A 16,525-nucleotide genomic window follows, 5' to 3' on the forward strand; every position below is an offset into this window, starting at 1 on the left:
CTCCTTGTTTTTTTTTTTTCATGTTGTAGTCTTTGGCAAACATCGATGAAGTTGTGAACAAAATCAGATTGAAAATAAGGTAAATATTTCTCCACATCATTGCATCTCAAGTGGCAAGTAATCTGGGGGTCACCGAGGCTTCACACAGCCTTTGCACTGTAGCTGATACGAATTGAATTGCTTTAAAGGCATGAATAGGCTCTCTCTCAAGTCTAATAGTGAGGCAGAGACAAAAATTACTCCCTGTAATTACAATTCTTTTTTTATACTTTGCCCCTATTGTATAATACATGCCTTTTGGGTTATTTTAGCTAATGGGTTGCAAAGTAAAGCTTTGAAAAAACAATGAACTAAGAATCAACAAGTACCAAATTTTAGTACAGTTTGAAGGCTGAGAGAACAAACTGCCCAGAAGATTGGGTTGTTGAGAATTTATTCTGTTTGTGAGGTCAAAGTAGCAATATAAAAACTCTTGTGTATCTTTTTGTTATCATTATTCGTACTAAAAGTACAAAATAAGTCTAAGTGTGCAGGAAATACTTAAATTTTCTGTGCAGTCTGGCATTATCAGCCTGAAACGATTGAGACAGCACTTTAATATATGGAGAGTGGAAATGAAAACAGGCAAGGGAAAACTGACTATATTGCTTAAGGGAAGAGAAATGCAAGAAGCCCTGATTAAATTAGGAAATTATTTTTATTTTTGCAACAGGACTATTAAATTATGTAATATAGTGATGTCCTACAGAGAGAGAAGGGGAAAAAAAAAAAGTGAGTTTAGCATTGGAAATACCAGCTTTATTATTTTAAATCTGTTCTGTAGCTCTCAAGGTTCCCATAATGGTTTGGGTCAGGCACATAGAGAATGAGTTTGACATTATAGATTCTTTTCTCCAGGAGGTTGGATGACAACATTCGAACTGTAGTGAGAGGACAGACCAACGTGGGACAGGATGGCAGGCAGGTACGTGCATCTCATCTCCGGTAGTGCCAAGGGTTGTCACCTTGCGATGCTAAGCTGGGGAATGGCTCTGGCAGGCAGAAACCCCCTCTCGTTGTCAGGGAGGTGTTTCTGCTGTCTCTTCCACTAATGGCTTTGGGAGCTGCTCACTGAACAGCTGCTCTAGTCTGCTTTCTGGTCACCCTCCAAAGGGAAGCGAGCAAGAAATTGATTTAAAAATCAAAAACAAAACCAGGAGGCTTGTGGTTGCGCCACTCTGAAGCTAATGATAAAATGAACAGGATTAAATAGGTACAAGCACATTTGCTACCGAGTAAGGATCAATAAAAGGCTATTTAGCCTTTTAACTAGGCTGTTTGCTGAGGTGTCCTGAGTTGCTGGTGACTAAGCCTGATGACTGACTGCCAGTTCATCTTGCGTGTCCTGTTCAGCTATCAGTTTTTCACTTGTCTTTTGCTTGACAGATGTGTTTGCTCGGAGTACGGTATTGAACAGCACGGCCGTGGCTGCGGTGTTTGTGAGCGCTGAGCTCGGGCCATGTGTTATCTGATTTTGAGGTATCACCCAGTGCTGCTGTATTTCCTGTGACTGTTCTGGTTTAGGTCAGGAACATTAATGTCTTGAATCATCGATTGTGCTGCTTTCCTCGTTGTCAACATTGACTCATCTTTTTAATACCAGATTTAAAATGAGGTTCCTGGGATGGGATAGTCATGGCTGTATTTTCCACTTCTTGCTGCAGTAGCCATTGGGATATATATTGCTAATCCTGCCTGTGCCACAGAGTCTGTGGCCCTGAGGGAATTATTTAACTTCTCTATGCCTTCTTAATGCTTTCAAAAAAAAATAATGCAAGATTCTTACCTCTCCTAGCAGAACGAGTTTAGTGTTTGTATGGTTTCCTGAGTACTGCTGTTAAACCGGGGATGTGCTTGGGATGTGGCATACCTAGGAGTGGTGCTGCCTGTAATCACTGCGCAGGGATGAGACAAGAAATCAAGTGGGGAGGCAATTTCAGAAAAGGGGGAGGGAACGGAAACTAGTGCAGTACTTAGAGTTCGGATATGATTGGAAAACTGGTGCTGTTGTAGTCTTTTGGGCCCATTCGGGGTGACAGAGAAGACCACAAAAAAGCAGAATCAAGAAGAGCTGTGGCTGCGAATTGGCTGGAGAGCCACAGGACTTGCAGGTCCCAAGGATGAACGTGGTGAGAGATGAACAAAAACAGTGCTACGGTCAGCTGTGATCACGGGATAACAAAAGAGTCTCTGTGCTATGGCGATTCGGCAAGCTTTGTTTAGAGCTTTGCCTTATGTCTGTGCTTTCTCACTCTTTAATCCCTTTGAAGTTCTCCAAAGCATGTACAGACGGACTTGGACAGTATCCTGCTCTGAAGTACCGGGGAGGCAGATCTGTCTGTGTAGCCCTTCGTTTAGTTTGGTTGTAAAGGAACCAATTAAACTCCTGTCCAAGTGAAAACCTTCAAACGTGCATGTGTATGTGGCGTGTCTGTGCAGGGCATCTTTCAAGTGGCCTGGAGCTGCAGTTAGTCACAAATATTCCCATATTTAGCTGTGAATTTTCCTCTTTTCCCTCACTTTGCTGCTTTGCAGGGTAGAAGCAGGCTTTAAGACAGGCACCAGAGCTTGAACTTTTCTGGTAGTAATTTGGTCCCACAATACAATTAGTTTCTTCTACTGATCTTAAATTCTTACTAAATTTGGAAGAGATTTGTATTCTCAAGACTAATATTTCCCTGCAGAATTTGTTTGAAGCATACACATGGATAGATAGTGTCATCCTGTGAACCTCTTCCTTAGGAAGCCCAGGATGACGATCGTTATTGCATTTTATTGTAGTAACCACAATTGCAAACCGACCTTGACTTAATAAAGAAACAGTTGGCAACCAGCTTTTGCAATAGGTTTGAAACAAAGCTTAATACCAGCCATGGCAAAAAGTTTAATCTCCGGATACGTTTTCCCATTTGTAACGCTTTCTTACTGTATGCAATGTCTGTAGCCTGTAGTACACGGTACTTGCAGCAGACAAGCTTTTGAAAAAGCCATTCCTGTCTTTTGACATATTTCCATCCCTTGACACACCAAGAGGAACGATGCAGTCCATCGTGTCCTTCAACGTGTGTGCTGTAAATAAAAATGTATATAAACTCTGACGTTGCAGCGGCTTGAATTTCAGTGGGAGCTTGGGATCTTGTTTACTTATTGCAAAATTGGACCTGGAAAGTGTTTTGCAAAAGCCTCTTTTCTTCAGTCACATTCTCTCCTAACAACTATACAAAATGTAATCAGCGTTTGCCAGAATTGCCTTGACTGCGTGGTATTGGAGCTGGAGGAGCCATTCTTGTCTGGAGAGTAAATAATAGTTTTCATAAACATCCTTTCAATCTCTGACTTCCTTCCAAAGGAAACATAAACCTCAGACGCAGTTGTAGAAGAAAGAAAAAGTTCTTTTTCTAAGTCAGAGCAAGCCAGGAGGGGGTTCCCTGCTGAGCCCTTGCTCTCGTTGTCCGTGTGAGCTGTGCCCTGCCTGCCTCGGCTTTGCCTGGGGAGGCAGAGCTGCACGCAGGGGCGGTTGCCATCCCTCTTGCCCTTGCAGTTGAGGGAGCATCCAGAAGCTGATTCAGGAAGCTCATCTTCGGCTTTTCCATCTCCCGCCAGCCTTAACTGCCAAACACTGGGTTGGGAACCTCACGTTTAGGCTGTTGGTTCCAGTGCTGCCCACATCACTGGGGCCTTGGACCTGCCATCAGCCTTTCTAATCTCTTTTTTTGGTAGCATGTTTGGAGACCGGTGATACCAGGCAGGTTCCTAGAAGATAAACTAAAGGTGTTTAGCCTTTAACAGTTTGCTTTCCCTTTGGGGGGAAGGGGTAGTTTACCAACTGAGCAAAGCAGCTTTCCCTCTGGTGTGGAGAAGCAGTGCTTTACGGAGCCTTGTTGAGAGCTGCACCTTTGCAGCCGTCCAGGAGAGGGGAGCCCAGCCTTGGTTTTGAGACCAGGGTAACGTTTTACTGATGACTGATGGTGAGGGAGTGCTGCCAGCGGAGACGTGTCTGAATAGCGCTGCGTGTTACTCTCCCAGTTAGAGCAATCTCAATCCCAGTCAGACCCAGTGGAGGGATATGCAGTATGCAGCTGTGGGAAGGTGCTCTCCATGCTGCTTAAGGAAAAGGAGACCTTAGGGATAGCAAGTTCAAAATCCTTGGTGCAGACCCAGCCCCTGTCCTGCCTGTGATCCAGTCTCCTGTCCCTTCTGGCTGGTAGTGTGGCAGTGGCAGTGATGGGGATAACACGTCTGTGTTCCACCTGGGTGCCAAGACGATTGAGCAGGTCTTTGAGGTAAATTGTAGGTATGAGAAGGATGTAAGAGTGGCTTTTTATAGTCAGTCTTTAACTTCTCAAGCTGTTCCCCAAATAGCCTTGATCACATACACATGTTCATATAAAATAGTATTTAGGTGTCTGAAAAAGCAGATTCTAAATCTAAAAATAAGGTTGATCAAATAGATGTGGCCCCAAAAGAGTTATTGAAGCAGCTCTAAAGACAGGAATGCTCCCTTCTCCACAAAGGGTAACGTTTCCCAGTTCAAAGCATCTGCCTTTTTGAAATTTTGCCCTAGAATTTCCTCCAAATGCAAAAGCCTTAAAATAGTCTGGCTCATTTGGCTTCCCCTTCCTGGTGCGATATTTCAGTAAAATCTGTAGACAATACCATGCACTTCAGAAATTATCTCACTAATGATCCTTTTATGGAAGGAAACAACAGTCGTGGGTGGAACATTCCTCTGCAGGGCGTAACAAAATTTTCCTTGGGAGTCCCAGACTTGGGCTATTTCGGATGCCTTGGGAGAGGCTGGGAATGCAGAAGCTGCTGTGGTTCAGTTGTAACAATACGCGGTTCAAGCTGTGCCTGCAGTTTCTGGGGAGCCAGTGCTGTCCGATTTTTTTTTTTTTTTTTTTCCTCCTTAGGGTTTTTCTCAGAGCTGCTGCTGAACTGGAGTCTGGGCTGACCTTGCTGAGAGCTGCCGTCCAGTTGTGGCATAATTTCCTCTCTTGCCCCAGGGTGCCGTATAAAAAGTTCCCATAGATTTTTCCACCGAGCGTTTAACACACTCCGTTCGTTTTTATTTGTCACTCTTCAGTTGTGTTTATTGCTAAACCTTCTGCGGGGACTGGCTGTAATTTTTTTGACAGTTGCTGACATGCCTTTACTGGTTGTTTGGCTGGAGCTCTTTCACCTATCAGGCTTTTGTCCTTGTAATAGAGTAGCCTCTGCCTTTGCAGGCGAGTTTAACCCTTCGCAGTATCCGTGCAACCTGGATGTGGGTGCCCGAGGCAGTAAAGGCAAAATCTATTCCCGAAGGAGTCAAGAATTCAAAGGGAATGCCAAAATTTGTGGCTTTATAATTTGAATCTAAAAAAAAGTACTTCTTCCTGTTATCTCTGGTCCATCTTTCCCTTCCTGCCCTATGCGCACACATGCATAAGTAATTGACTGTAATTGAATGAGTAAAGCCTGTGTTTTAAAGAAAAGACCGCTTTGTCATTTAGTATCTCCTCCTATATTAGAGTCTGGCTCAATTAGTGCTAGAACAAAGTTAAGTGTTAACAAGAAGAGAGAAGGGAGGTTTTCTGGCCTGGGAAAAGCCTTGCTTGTTTCTCATTGCTAGAGATACTGGTTGATAACTTGGATTGCTTTGGTTGGCTCCTGCTTCTTTGCTCCATGAGAACAGCAATATTTTATTTTTTTTTTTTTTTTCATGACTACAGCAGTGCGAGAGAAGAGATGGCAGCTGCTGTGGTTAAAGAACACAAATATATTCTTGCTGCCCAGCCTGAACCCAGCACAGCAGCAGACAGTTCAATTAGCCCTCCCATCCTTTGGTAACCAGTGCTGTCCTTTCTCGTTGTGTGTGAAAATAAATGTCTCGGCTCTCAGCTGTGGGGAGGCTCAGACTCCCTGCCCTGCCCTGTGCGGGTGCTGCAGTGTCTGGTGGTGTTTAGGGCTGTGGAAGGAGAAGGATGTGTCTGGCACAGAAAAATGCCCACAGGTTATTGGGTTTGACAAGGTCATAGATGGAAGTATGTGAAATACTGTTGTTGGTTTGGTTTTTGTTTTTGTTTTTGTTTTTTTTTTTATACTTTAAACAGAGAGCAGGAAACACTTTGCAGAATCGATCTAGGGAGGAAGAAAGAGATGAAGATGGACGGTGAGCAGAAGAGAGTGATGCAGGTGCTGCATGTGGCAGAGAGCAGGGGGGAGTATGGTCCTCCCCTGCTGCTGGGGTCATCCCGGCTACTCCAGTGGCTGTTTAGTGGTGTCCTGAGCTACAGGGCGGCTGCTGTCACTAGAGTCAACGGCTTGGCCCCTCCTCAGCTCTGCGAGTACTGGCTTACAGGCAGTGTCTGCCTGGCAGGCAGGGAGGTGATTTTATGCACTATTTGCATAAACATGCTTAATAAGCAGCACTGTTGCTTCACCTTCTCTTCTTACCTCCACCTGTTTGTGTGGAGGTGGCTTTTTTGACTGCGGGTTGTGTTTCGCGCTAAACTAAGGTAGTCAGTGCTTTCAGATCTCCTACCGTAGGCACTTTTATTTCTTTTTTCTTTTTTTTTTTTTTTAATTTATTTATTTAAATATACTCTCGCCTCCAGACATCAAATTGCACGCTGCTTCCTTGGCCTCAAGGGCTCAGGTTCGGCTCGCGGTTGATGCTGATGTGCCTCTGCTGCTGGGACAGCATTGACTGTCTTTGCTGAACCTTAAGACCGAATCACCATAAGCTCTTAATAACCAATTAGGCCTGAGTCTATAAAATATTTGGGGGCTTTTTTTGTGTCACAATCCCCGATGTTGTAGGGACCATCTTTCAATTATATTCATTCTCTCCTGCGTGGTTAAGCTTTATCTCCTGTTTTTTTGGAATGGGTCATTATTCTGAAATATGATCAGACTAGTGTTAGATTTCAGTACATTTTAAGATGGTGAATGGATAAGGGTTAAATATTGTGTCGTAAGCTGTGTAATTTTATATATTTAAAAAAAAAAGGTCATGCCACAGTTTCTGTAAGGCTCCAGTCGTATGATTAAAGTCCCATAATATTCTTTTGTAACCAATGAATAATAAACAGAAGTTGAGCTGCCAGAATAAATCAAAAGCGAGTTTCATTTAGAGTCATTTCCCTAGTGAATTATGACAGTTGGACAATGTCCTTCCCATCTAAGAGACACAGTGAGTTTTTTCTAGCCTAGAACGTGTTTATTGAGAAGGGTTTCAGGTGAATGGCACGCCAAGAAGAAATAGTGCTGTTTATTATCCTCCTGGCTACTGGCCATGAAAATTGGCATCTGTAGCTGTGTGAAGAGCTCAGGCATAACTTTTGCCATCTGCTGCAAAGCCTGGTTCAAGGCAGGAGCAAAGTCCGAGCTTGACCTTGCCTTGTGCTTCTGGATGGAGAGGTGGAGGATGCTCCTGTCACTGTCCTGCAGCCTGAGGATGGAAAACGGCTCATGTTTTGTGCTGGCCAAAGTCACGCTTCCTTGCTGGTGGCGTTGAAGGCAGCACAAGCTGCGAAGTTAGACCGGGCTGTTCCACAGCCAGTGCTGTTTGGTTTTGATGCCAGCAAAGCGAGAAGCCCAGCCTGAAAATAGAAATCCTGACAACAGGCAGGAGATTTTTTTCTTCCTGTGGATCTCTTTTTGGTTTTTTGGTTGGGTTTTTTTTTTTTCTTTTCTTTTATTTCTCTTTTTTTGTTGCCTCACATTTTCAGTGCATGGTAATGTTTATTCCAGCTGTGCTTTACGGCAGGTGAACTGTCAGCATTTCCACTTGGAAAACCCTACTTGTAGGTTCATAGTGTGGTTGTCCATTCCCCCCAGCTATGTTTTTCCTCTAAGGTCTCAACCTGAACATGAATTCACCTTGCACAATCTGATGCAACTCGAGCAGTTGCTAAACTTGACCCGCACAGACCTCAAGGGTGGCTGTGATATTACAAATATGACCGAAACGCCGCCTGCAGTATGCAAACTCATCAGCAAGCATATCGACTGGAATCCCTTGGTCATTTACAGACTTTCTGGGCAAATTTAGTGTGCAGCACTCCCAAGGAAACTAAACCAGGTGGTTGGGTGCTGGAACGGGTGTACGTCACTGGCTCCATCAGCTCCATCAGCCCCGGGAGCCGAGATGTGTCCTGGGCACAGGAAGCCGCAGTCAGCAGCTGCTATCAGGGTGCGAACACAAATGATGCCAAGGGCTTTGCTGTTCTGAAATAAAGAAGAGTGATAAGGGAGATAATAAATGCCTGCACGGGGGTGTTCTTCCTGCATGATAATAGAGTTTAACGGGTGAGCAGGGCTGGGTGTGGGGGGAGGCTGTGGCCATTCACCTGCCCACGGGATGACGCTATAGTAACCCACCGTGAGGTCCAAGCATGGTGAAGCTCAAGGCTTTGCTAGAGGGTTGTGCAACTCACACAATTAGCGTTTAAATGGCCACACCACTCTGGTGTAAATTAGATACATGACTGTAAAACTCGAGTAAAATTACTCACTGGAGCCAGACCACTAAACCCAATTTCACCTACAGCACATCACCAGCTTTCCTCATGGTGCTGTCACCAGGGCTGGGTGATGCAGGGGAAAATGACAGCTCAGAAGGGTGTTGGACTAGTGCAGAAGTGACGTTCAGGAGTTAAATAGCAAGGTTTCAACCAGCACAACTGGGAAATCGCCTCTCACTTCACCTCCTGAGTGTCAGTGTTGGTGCAGCTATTCAGAACATGGGGTTTGATTTTGAAGTGTGATTTGGGGGGGTTAAGTGAAGGGGCAATAGTAGCAATTTTAAGCTTGGTGCAGTGTTGGATATCATAGAATGGTTTGGGTTGGAAGGGACCTTAAAGATCATCCAGTTCCACCCCCTGTCCTGGGCAGGGACACCTCCCACCAGACCAGGTTGCTCAAAGCCCCATCCAGCCTGGCCTTGAACCCCTCCAGGGATGGGGCATCCACAGCTTCTCTGGGCAACCTGGGCCAGTGCCTCACCACCCTCACAGTAAAGAATTTCTTCCAAATATCTAATCTAAATCTCCCCTCTTTCAGTTTAAAACAGTTCCACTTCATCCTAGCTCTTTATCCCTGATCAAGAGTCCCTCCCCAGCTTTCATGTAGCCCCTTTAGGGACTGGAAGGGACTCTAAAGTCTATATAATCTGCTTTGTTGATTTAAAGTGTCCTGTGCAGCTTTAGTGGTTAGGACTGGAGCTGATGACAGCATACTATTCCTTAGTGACAATTGTAGTCGTTATGTGGTATTTGATGAACTCCTGGGGCAGAAATCTGCTGAAATCAAAACCCAAGTGTGATGAGCCCCTCAGGTTTGTCTGCAGTGAGCTGGCACGGCTGCGGTGGATGTCACCCTGCTCTGACAGACAAGCCCTCTCGTCTTCAGCTGCAGTGGTTTATCCCTAGCTGTAAAACCTAAGAGTTTTCTCTTAAAAGAAATCAGCTTGAGAATCAAAGTGTATTCCTACCTTTTCTCAATCTGGAGGGACTCATTTGTATGAGGTTTTTAGCGGCAGAAATTGTCAGGCTGGTCACAGTGTGTGAGGGTTTCTTTGAAATCTCTGCAGCTGCGACTCCTTGGAGAATTGGGGATGGGAGCTTATTTTTAGTCCTGGTCTAGATTTTCATTGATCTGGGTTGTAAGTGTGGCAGCAAATGAAAGAAGCGTTAACGCTCTGTATTCAAGAGTGGGGAGCGATCCAGGAGCGTTAAATTCTCAGCATCCTGACCACAGCCCAATTTGTAATGTTAAAAGTACATTTGGATGCTGTGAATTTGGCAGATGTGTCAAGTGTCTATAAAATACTTAGTAGAGGGCAGCTTTCTGATGTGAGTAATAACAGCCAATTGAAATATATATTGTCTAGAATCAAATAAAACTAGCACGTTTCTAGCACACCACCAGTGAGCATATGGAAACTATCGAGGTATTTTAACCATTACTGGGGACAGAACGGTGTTAATTCAGTTAGTCCCTGAGCTCAGGGTTTCCCAAGCAAGCAAACTTACTCTGAAAATTTGTTTTTTTTCACTCAGAGACATTTTATAGTAACACACAGGCCTCTCTTAATTCCTCTATTTGCATATTTCCAAGGACTTCCCTATTTGCTTGCACAAGGTTCCTGAGAAGAGGACTAAAGAGGTGTTTAGAAATCAACACACCCACTAATGAGATGCCGTGGCCGGATGGAGCGATGTGACAGCCTCGTACCTGGGCTGGGGGGACGGAGGAGGCTCTGTCCATCTGCAGTGGCTGGAGGGATGAGGAGAGACAGGCTGGAATTCACCGAATTGGTTTTTTGGCTTGAGTATCGTTGCTAGTGCTGGTTTTGTGTGTGTTATTGCCAGTCTGGTACTGTAAATCGCTGGAACATAACCTTTTAAATGATGCATCACTTCAAAATCTAATGAATTAGATGTGATCTTGTCCCGCCTCTCACTTGAGTTATTTTCATTCCTCGTTTTGCTGCTTGGAAGATCTCATGTAAAAAGGTGACACAAGTGATGATGTGCAGACTGACCTTAGAATTTGCTTGGGATTATTCCAAGCAAAGCTATTTTTTAGGCGGTCTTTTTCTCAGTGATTCATGGTTTAACTCTGCTCCCTATTGTGTTATACTGGTGCATTTGGACTCTTTTCCTGTTGCATCTCAAGGTGAAGAAGGTTGAAGAGCTGCAGTTGATTCATGTGCTACGTTTTTTCCTCCGGCTTTGGAGAATTTGATGCAAACCCGTGTAGCTCACGGTCTTCCCAGCTTACCTGGGGTCTGGCTGCGTGCTCGGAGCTGGGTCTTCCAAATCCCACGTGTGGCTTCTCAGTCTCCTGCATTTCATCTCTGCTGTTAACACACAAGCAGGGGAGCTTCCAGGCCTTAAATACATGCAGGCTGTGAAACAGGGGTGGCTAAAAATGCATCAGGGTCTTAAACTAGGAGATCCCTTGATGTTTTCCCTGCCAAGAACTGTGGTTTGGATCCCTACTTCTTAGGGTGCTGGGGCTGAACCTCCCCTGGTGCTACTCTTGGAGTTGGGCAGTGCCTGCAAAGACACCCTGCCATCATGTCCTACTGTCACTTGCTCCCCTCCTGCATCCAGGATGAGCTCCCAAACCCACGCTGGGGCAGAGGATCGGACACACTATACCGGAGAAAGAGGAAATCGATACGCAGCCAAAGCCTGCCTTGTATCGAGCGCTCCGTCTGGAGTCTCTCACTCCGTTGCTGGTCCTGCCCTCTTTGCTAAATTTACTGTTGTCACAGCAGCCAGGGGACCCCGGGGACAAACATCACGGAAAAAACCTGGATGAGGCTTTGGCTGCGGTTCAGATGCTGGTGACCGATGGCTCTGCCTCTCACGGGCAGGCGAGTCCTCTCCATGCCGTATTTCTCGGCTGCTGCCTGGCGTTCGGGGACCTCGGAGGTTGCATAAAGTTTAATAAATAATGCTGATGGGTTAATTGTGGCTTGCAGGCTCAGTTGTTGATTAGAGTCATATGGTGTTTTTCCAGTACATCGCAACCTTAATTTCAACATCCATGTTTCGTATAACCACAACAGATTATGTATCCAGCTTCTTTATTTGTTTGTGGTCCTCTGCCCCTGAAATGAGCTGCCGTTGTAGGAAAGGAAACGCAATAACTTAACTTTTGTACACCGTTTGGGGGTGTGTACATTTACATGTTTCCCAGTTGCACTGGGAAACCAATAAATTAGTAACGCAAGGTGAACCCTGCATCGAGCCACAGATGTAAGGTTATTGGATGTCGTTCATCATGTAAACCAGTTATTCTGGACTAAAAACAATTCCTATTCTCTCGATACTGGTTTGGTTTTAGAATTTCTGTCCAAAATAAACCATCTATTAATAAAATACTAACAAAAGCAGTAAGAAAATACATTTAAAATTCACCACTCGCTGTCTTCATGGGAGCAGAGTGGGAAGGGAAGGGCATTCTCTCCAATATCACAGTGTAGCCTTTAACATGGCTGTGGTTTCCCCTCTCCCGTTTTACAGGCGAAAGACTAATTGTTAGCTACGTTAATAAATTTCTATATTACACCTTAAATATCAGCCCTGCTTTCACACCCTAGATACTGGTTTATTATTGCTTAATAATGAACACCGTTTATCAAATATGAAGTGTTTTCTTAAAATTGAAGTTTGTATTTCTTTGCTTTTGTTCTTTACGGTGACCGGGAAGGTGAAGGTTTCTCTCCATTATTGGTTGGTTTTATTTATTTCCTTCCTCCGCTTGCAGTTTTTTACTTTTAGGTGCTGCAGTTGGAATATTAACAGCCAAAAAGGTTTCATTGGTTCTTTAAAAGGAACCAAAAGAGAGTTTAACTGTAGGCTTTGTGCAAGAAGTAACATTTTTAATTCGGTTCCGAACTTCCCATCAGCTCTACATGACAGTGCCCCTGACTTAAAGAAGTAGATTTTCACGCAGTGTTACTTTCAGGAAACCTTATGTATGTTTGAAGAAATGTCTTCATCTCTAAATGTAAATTATATAAAAAAGCAGCACATTGATGATTTAGCGTGTTCTGACTCAAATAAGGAATATGCAGCTCTTTTTTAGGAGAGTAGCTAAAGATTTATGTTTTAATGGCTAAGCTAATATTTGGAAGCAAGTTTTAAGAAAAGAAACGAGTGTTTGTGATCCCTTCTGATTTATTCAGGTCTATTAAGTTTGCTGTTGAGTTCTGTGGTTTTGGTTGGGGTTTTTTTTTAAACAGTTATGGAAACGTATCCCCTTCTCTAAGAGGTGTGATACAGAACTTGAGCAAAACAGCAGCTGGTGGTTGGTCTCTCCCCCCATGTTATTTTTCACAGCAGTGGGAGACCACAGTTCTTTATTCATGAGACGGGGGCAGAGCCCATGCTGTCTCACTTGTGTTTTTCCAGAGTCTGTAAGGAGGTAAAAGCTACAAGTGTCAGGACCAGGTGATGACACCAGTTCACCTAATTTTTGGCAGTTTGGCATAAGAGGAAAAAAAATCCCCGTTTCACTTTGGTCGGTGTTCCAGGGGTGTATTTTAGGTGGGGAGTTTGCTGCGTGTGCTGGTTTCCACCGAGCGCAGGGCAGTGAGCAGCAGGAACGTGTTCTTCAGGTGTAAACCAGTTTCCTGTAAATAGTCTCTGCTGGTTTTGTCACAATATTATTAAATAGCACCGTGGCCTGTTAGAGAAATAGATGGAATGGGGTTTCTTAACAGCAAAAGAGAAACTGCAGATATGCGGGCAGAAATCCTTGTTTGGGCCATTACTTGATAAATTATGGGCAGTAACATTGGAAAAGGTTCCTGTGTTGAAGTAGGTGATATTCTGTCTCATGAGGAAAACAGATAAGACAATTTTCCCTTTGTGGATAGGGATTTTAGTGTAAAACCTGTAAGAACTGAGATGGAAATCCTCACTCACGGTATTGTTTGCTCTGAACTTGGTTGCTGACGGCTGCTGAGAACAAATGGCTTTGAGCTGTGTATTGGTGCTTAAAATAAGAACTCCGGTGCTCTCTTCCTTGGAGAGCAGGTTAGAGATGCCACCCCCAGGTGAAAGGATTGTGGTGGGTGGCTGGAGGAGTTCGCCTTGGCACTCGTGCCAAGCAGAGCTGCTGTGGCTGTTGTCTGAGCCTGCATCTGAAAAATTAGCCCTAGGAGAGGGGAATGGGCTCAGAGATGCGTCTAAGAAGCGAGCATAGGGCTAGTTGGGAATTTGGGGTGGTCCTGCTGCCTGTCGGCATTGCTGTGTTGTGCTGCGGGGTGTGTAGGACCCCCCAGCTCCTTATGGCTGATCCCCCATGCTTTGCCTCCCAGTGGTTTGCGTGAGTGAGATCCTAAGTTGGCTTGAGATGATCACAAGATTTGTGAGATTGCCTTGGCTTTGGGTATGGAGGAGGATAACATCTCTTTTCAGAGAATCTTTTTGTTGGCTGGCTAAATCCTCATCTCATCTTCTGGAGAATTCAGCAGCTCTGACTTCCCTAGGATCACGCAGAGAAATTCGCATTTAATATTAGTGCTGAAGGAAAGGGAAACATCCCAACTGGCATCTGTGAGGAATTTCAGGTTGACTTCTTTTTTTTTTTTTTTTTTTTTTTTTTTACAGACCCATCCAAATCTCAGAATATGCAGGACAGTTGCTGCTTAATAGCCCGCTTGAGTAACGTGCTGCAGCCACGGTCTGGGACTGAGTACAGAGACTATAGTTAAATACGTTGAAAGGAACGTTCTTTAGTTCTTTGGTTTGCACTTAATCCACGTGCCTTTAAATGGAAGAGACGAGAAAACTTTATTCTGAAAGGTGGCTTGGCTGGAACCGGATGAGGAGGAAGGTGGTGGTGTTCGTTTCTGATATAGTCATCCATGCAGCACATTCGTGTGCTCATTTCCCTGATTGAACATGCTATATGTTAGCTGTGTGACACTAATAGATAAAGTGTTAACTTTCACATGATTCAGAAGATATTTCGGAGGAGACTTTTTTTTCCCCCTCTGGAAAATGAATTATAAAACGTTTCCAACTTTTATACTTTTATTATAATGCAGCTATGTTCCAGCAAAAGCTCCTGGCAGATAGTTCGCTCATACATTTCCAAATGAAGATGTGTTAAATTTATTTGCTGAAGGAGCTTGTAGCTTGCGTTGTAACCTTGGTCATGGGACTGGATATAAAAACAGAGGGATAGAAGCCCACTTAACAGCGGGAAGCAAAGTGGAGCTGGAGCTGGAAATGTTATCAGACTGGGAAGGCAAAACGTGTTGAATTACTTCAGAAGTCAGATTTTGGACATGTGATTTTTGGACATGTGGCTTCGCTCATTGAATCCACGTGTGGCTCACACTGGTGGTGTGGGGTCAGGGTGCACCATGGTTGTATAAAGGGGACCAGATGCCCCAAGAAGCTGGCAGTAAAATAGTGCAAAAATCCAGGTGAGGTCCGTTTCCTGTGCTCGACCCCCCCTGTACCTCCTGCTAAACCCGTGTCCTCTTTTCTGTACCTTCCTGCAGGTGGGGGGAAGGCTGGGCTGCCCTCCCCAATGGAATCCGCAAAATATGCATCGTGTTTTCCAACAGGATAATGTCCTGCTCATTCAGTGAGGGGTTTAGGCAAGCAATCAGTGTTCGATATATAACGTTGTGTATTTTTTATTTAGAATTAATGATGAGCATAGAGGTTTTGTGGAGGTTTCATTTTCCTGCTCTAAATACGTATTGATCAGGAGTAAGTTCTACGCCTTTTTCCACACTTAGCGCGTCGAAATTTATCGCAGTAACCTTAAGCCTATTCATAGTTCATATTACAGAGGTGCTTTCGTAGAATCTCTCAATCAGATTTTCCCAGAGTGTTATTGTAAAATGGATGCGGCAACCCTCGTCCACTCAAGTTAAAAATCCCAACATGGTACATTGACTTTTGACATGCTGACCATATTTTCTTTGTAAGAAACCAGCTCCCCTCCACTGCCCCAGCCCAGGGGCGGTAGGCAACAACTGTGTCTTTCTGAGGAGGTGAAAACTGAAGGCAGGTTTTCTTTTCACTCTGACCTTGTTTCTTTTCCAGGCCCTGGAAGAAGCCCAGAAAGCCATTCAACAGCTCTTTGGTAAAATTAAGGATATTAAAGACAAGGCTGAAAAATCTGAACAAATGGTGAGCAGCGGTTTCTTTCTAGCCTTTGAAAGGGAGGGGGACACTGACTTTTGCTTCCAGTTCTCATTAAGAAGAGAACATTTTTGTCTTTGGTCCTGCTGACTGGTTGGTAATTTGCTGTCAGCCCTGTGTTGAACTTTGTCCTTGTGTTGACGTGGCTGTAGAGCTACCATGCTTGTATTCCTGAAGAGAGGAGAAAGCCCTTCTTATCTCCTTAAAATTTTGTTGCTGTGGCTTGATATTTAACCAGACCCTCCTTTTTTTTTGATTCGCTAGGTTAAAGAAATCACACGGGATATCAAGCAGCTGGATCACGCCAAGCGTCATCTGACCACCTCCATCACCACCCTCAATCACCTGCACATGCTGGCGGGGGGCGTGGATTCCCTGGAGTAAGTGTGTGAATTTGTAGTGGTGCTTTGACACCACTGCAGAGTGCAGTTTGGTGCAGTCTGTAACAGCTGCTTGTTTTTCTGGGGGGAAATTTAAGCTTAATAGGTTGCAGGCTTGATTTTTGCTGGCAGATCCTTTCTGCGCTGCTCTGAGTGACCTGCAACCCTTGTTGCTGTATTTAAGGGTTTGCAGCATCGATTGGTTGAATTGCTGTCTTGATCCTTGGTGATAAAGAATGAGTCTGGCTTCATTAAAGAGTAAGGCAGCCTGTGCAGTCAGGTGTCCTCGTTAGGGATGTGCTCTTCAGGGATTTGGGGGGATTTTTATCAGTCTCATGTCTTAAACTGGAATGAGATCTCTTTTTCGGGAAGGTCTATTCTGGTTCTGAGCATGAGTTCAAAGAAGCCTTACAGCTTGTACTCTGTATGAAGTGG

At 44.4% G+C, this 16,525-nt stretch overlaps 1 protein-coding gene across 1 annotated transcript in view; it reads left to right on the plus strand.

The window, feature by feature from the left end:
- Positions 1 to 16,525, plus strand: part of VPS53 (VPS53 subunit of GARP complex) — a 68,032-nt gene that overhangs the window by 4,071 nt on the left and 47,436 nt on the right. Inside the window, exons 3-6 of the mRNA XM_074160922.1 lie at positions 30 to 79; positions 898 to 964; positions 15,612 to 15,698; positions 15,975 to 16,090. Of these exons, the coding sequence (XP_074017023.1) occupies positions 30 to 79; positions 898 to 964; positions 15,612 to 15,698; positions 15,975 to 16,090 (320 nt within the window). The remainder of the gene's footprint in view (positions 1 to 29; positions 80 to 897; positions 965 to 15,611; positions 15,699 to 15,974; positions 16,091 to 16,525) is intronic.

The sequence above is a fragment of the Numenius arquata genome, chromosome 18 (genome assembly GCF_964106895.1).
Source record: "Numenius arquata chromosome 18, bNumArq3.hap1.1, whole genome shotgun sequence".
NCBI lineage: Eukaryota > Metazoa > Chordata > Aves > Charadriiformes > Scolopacidae > Numenius > Numenius arquata.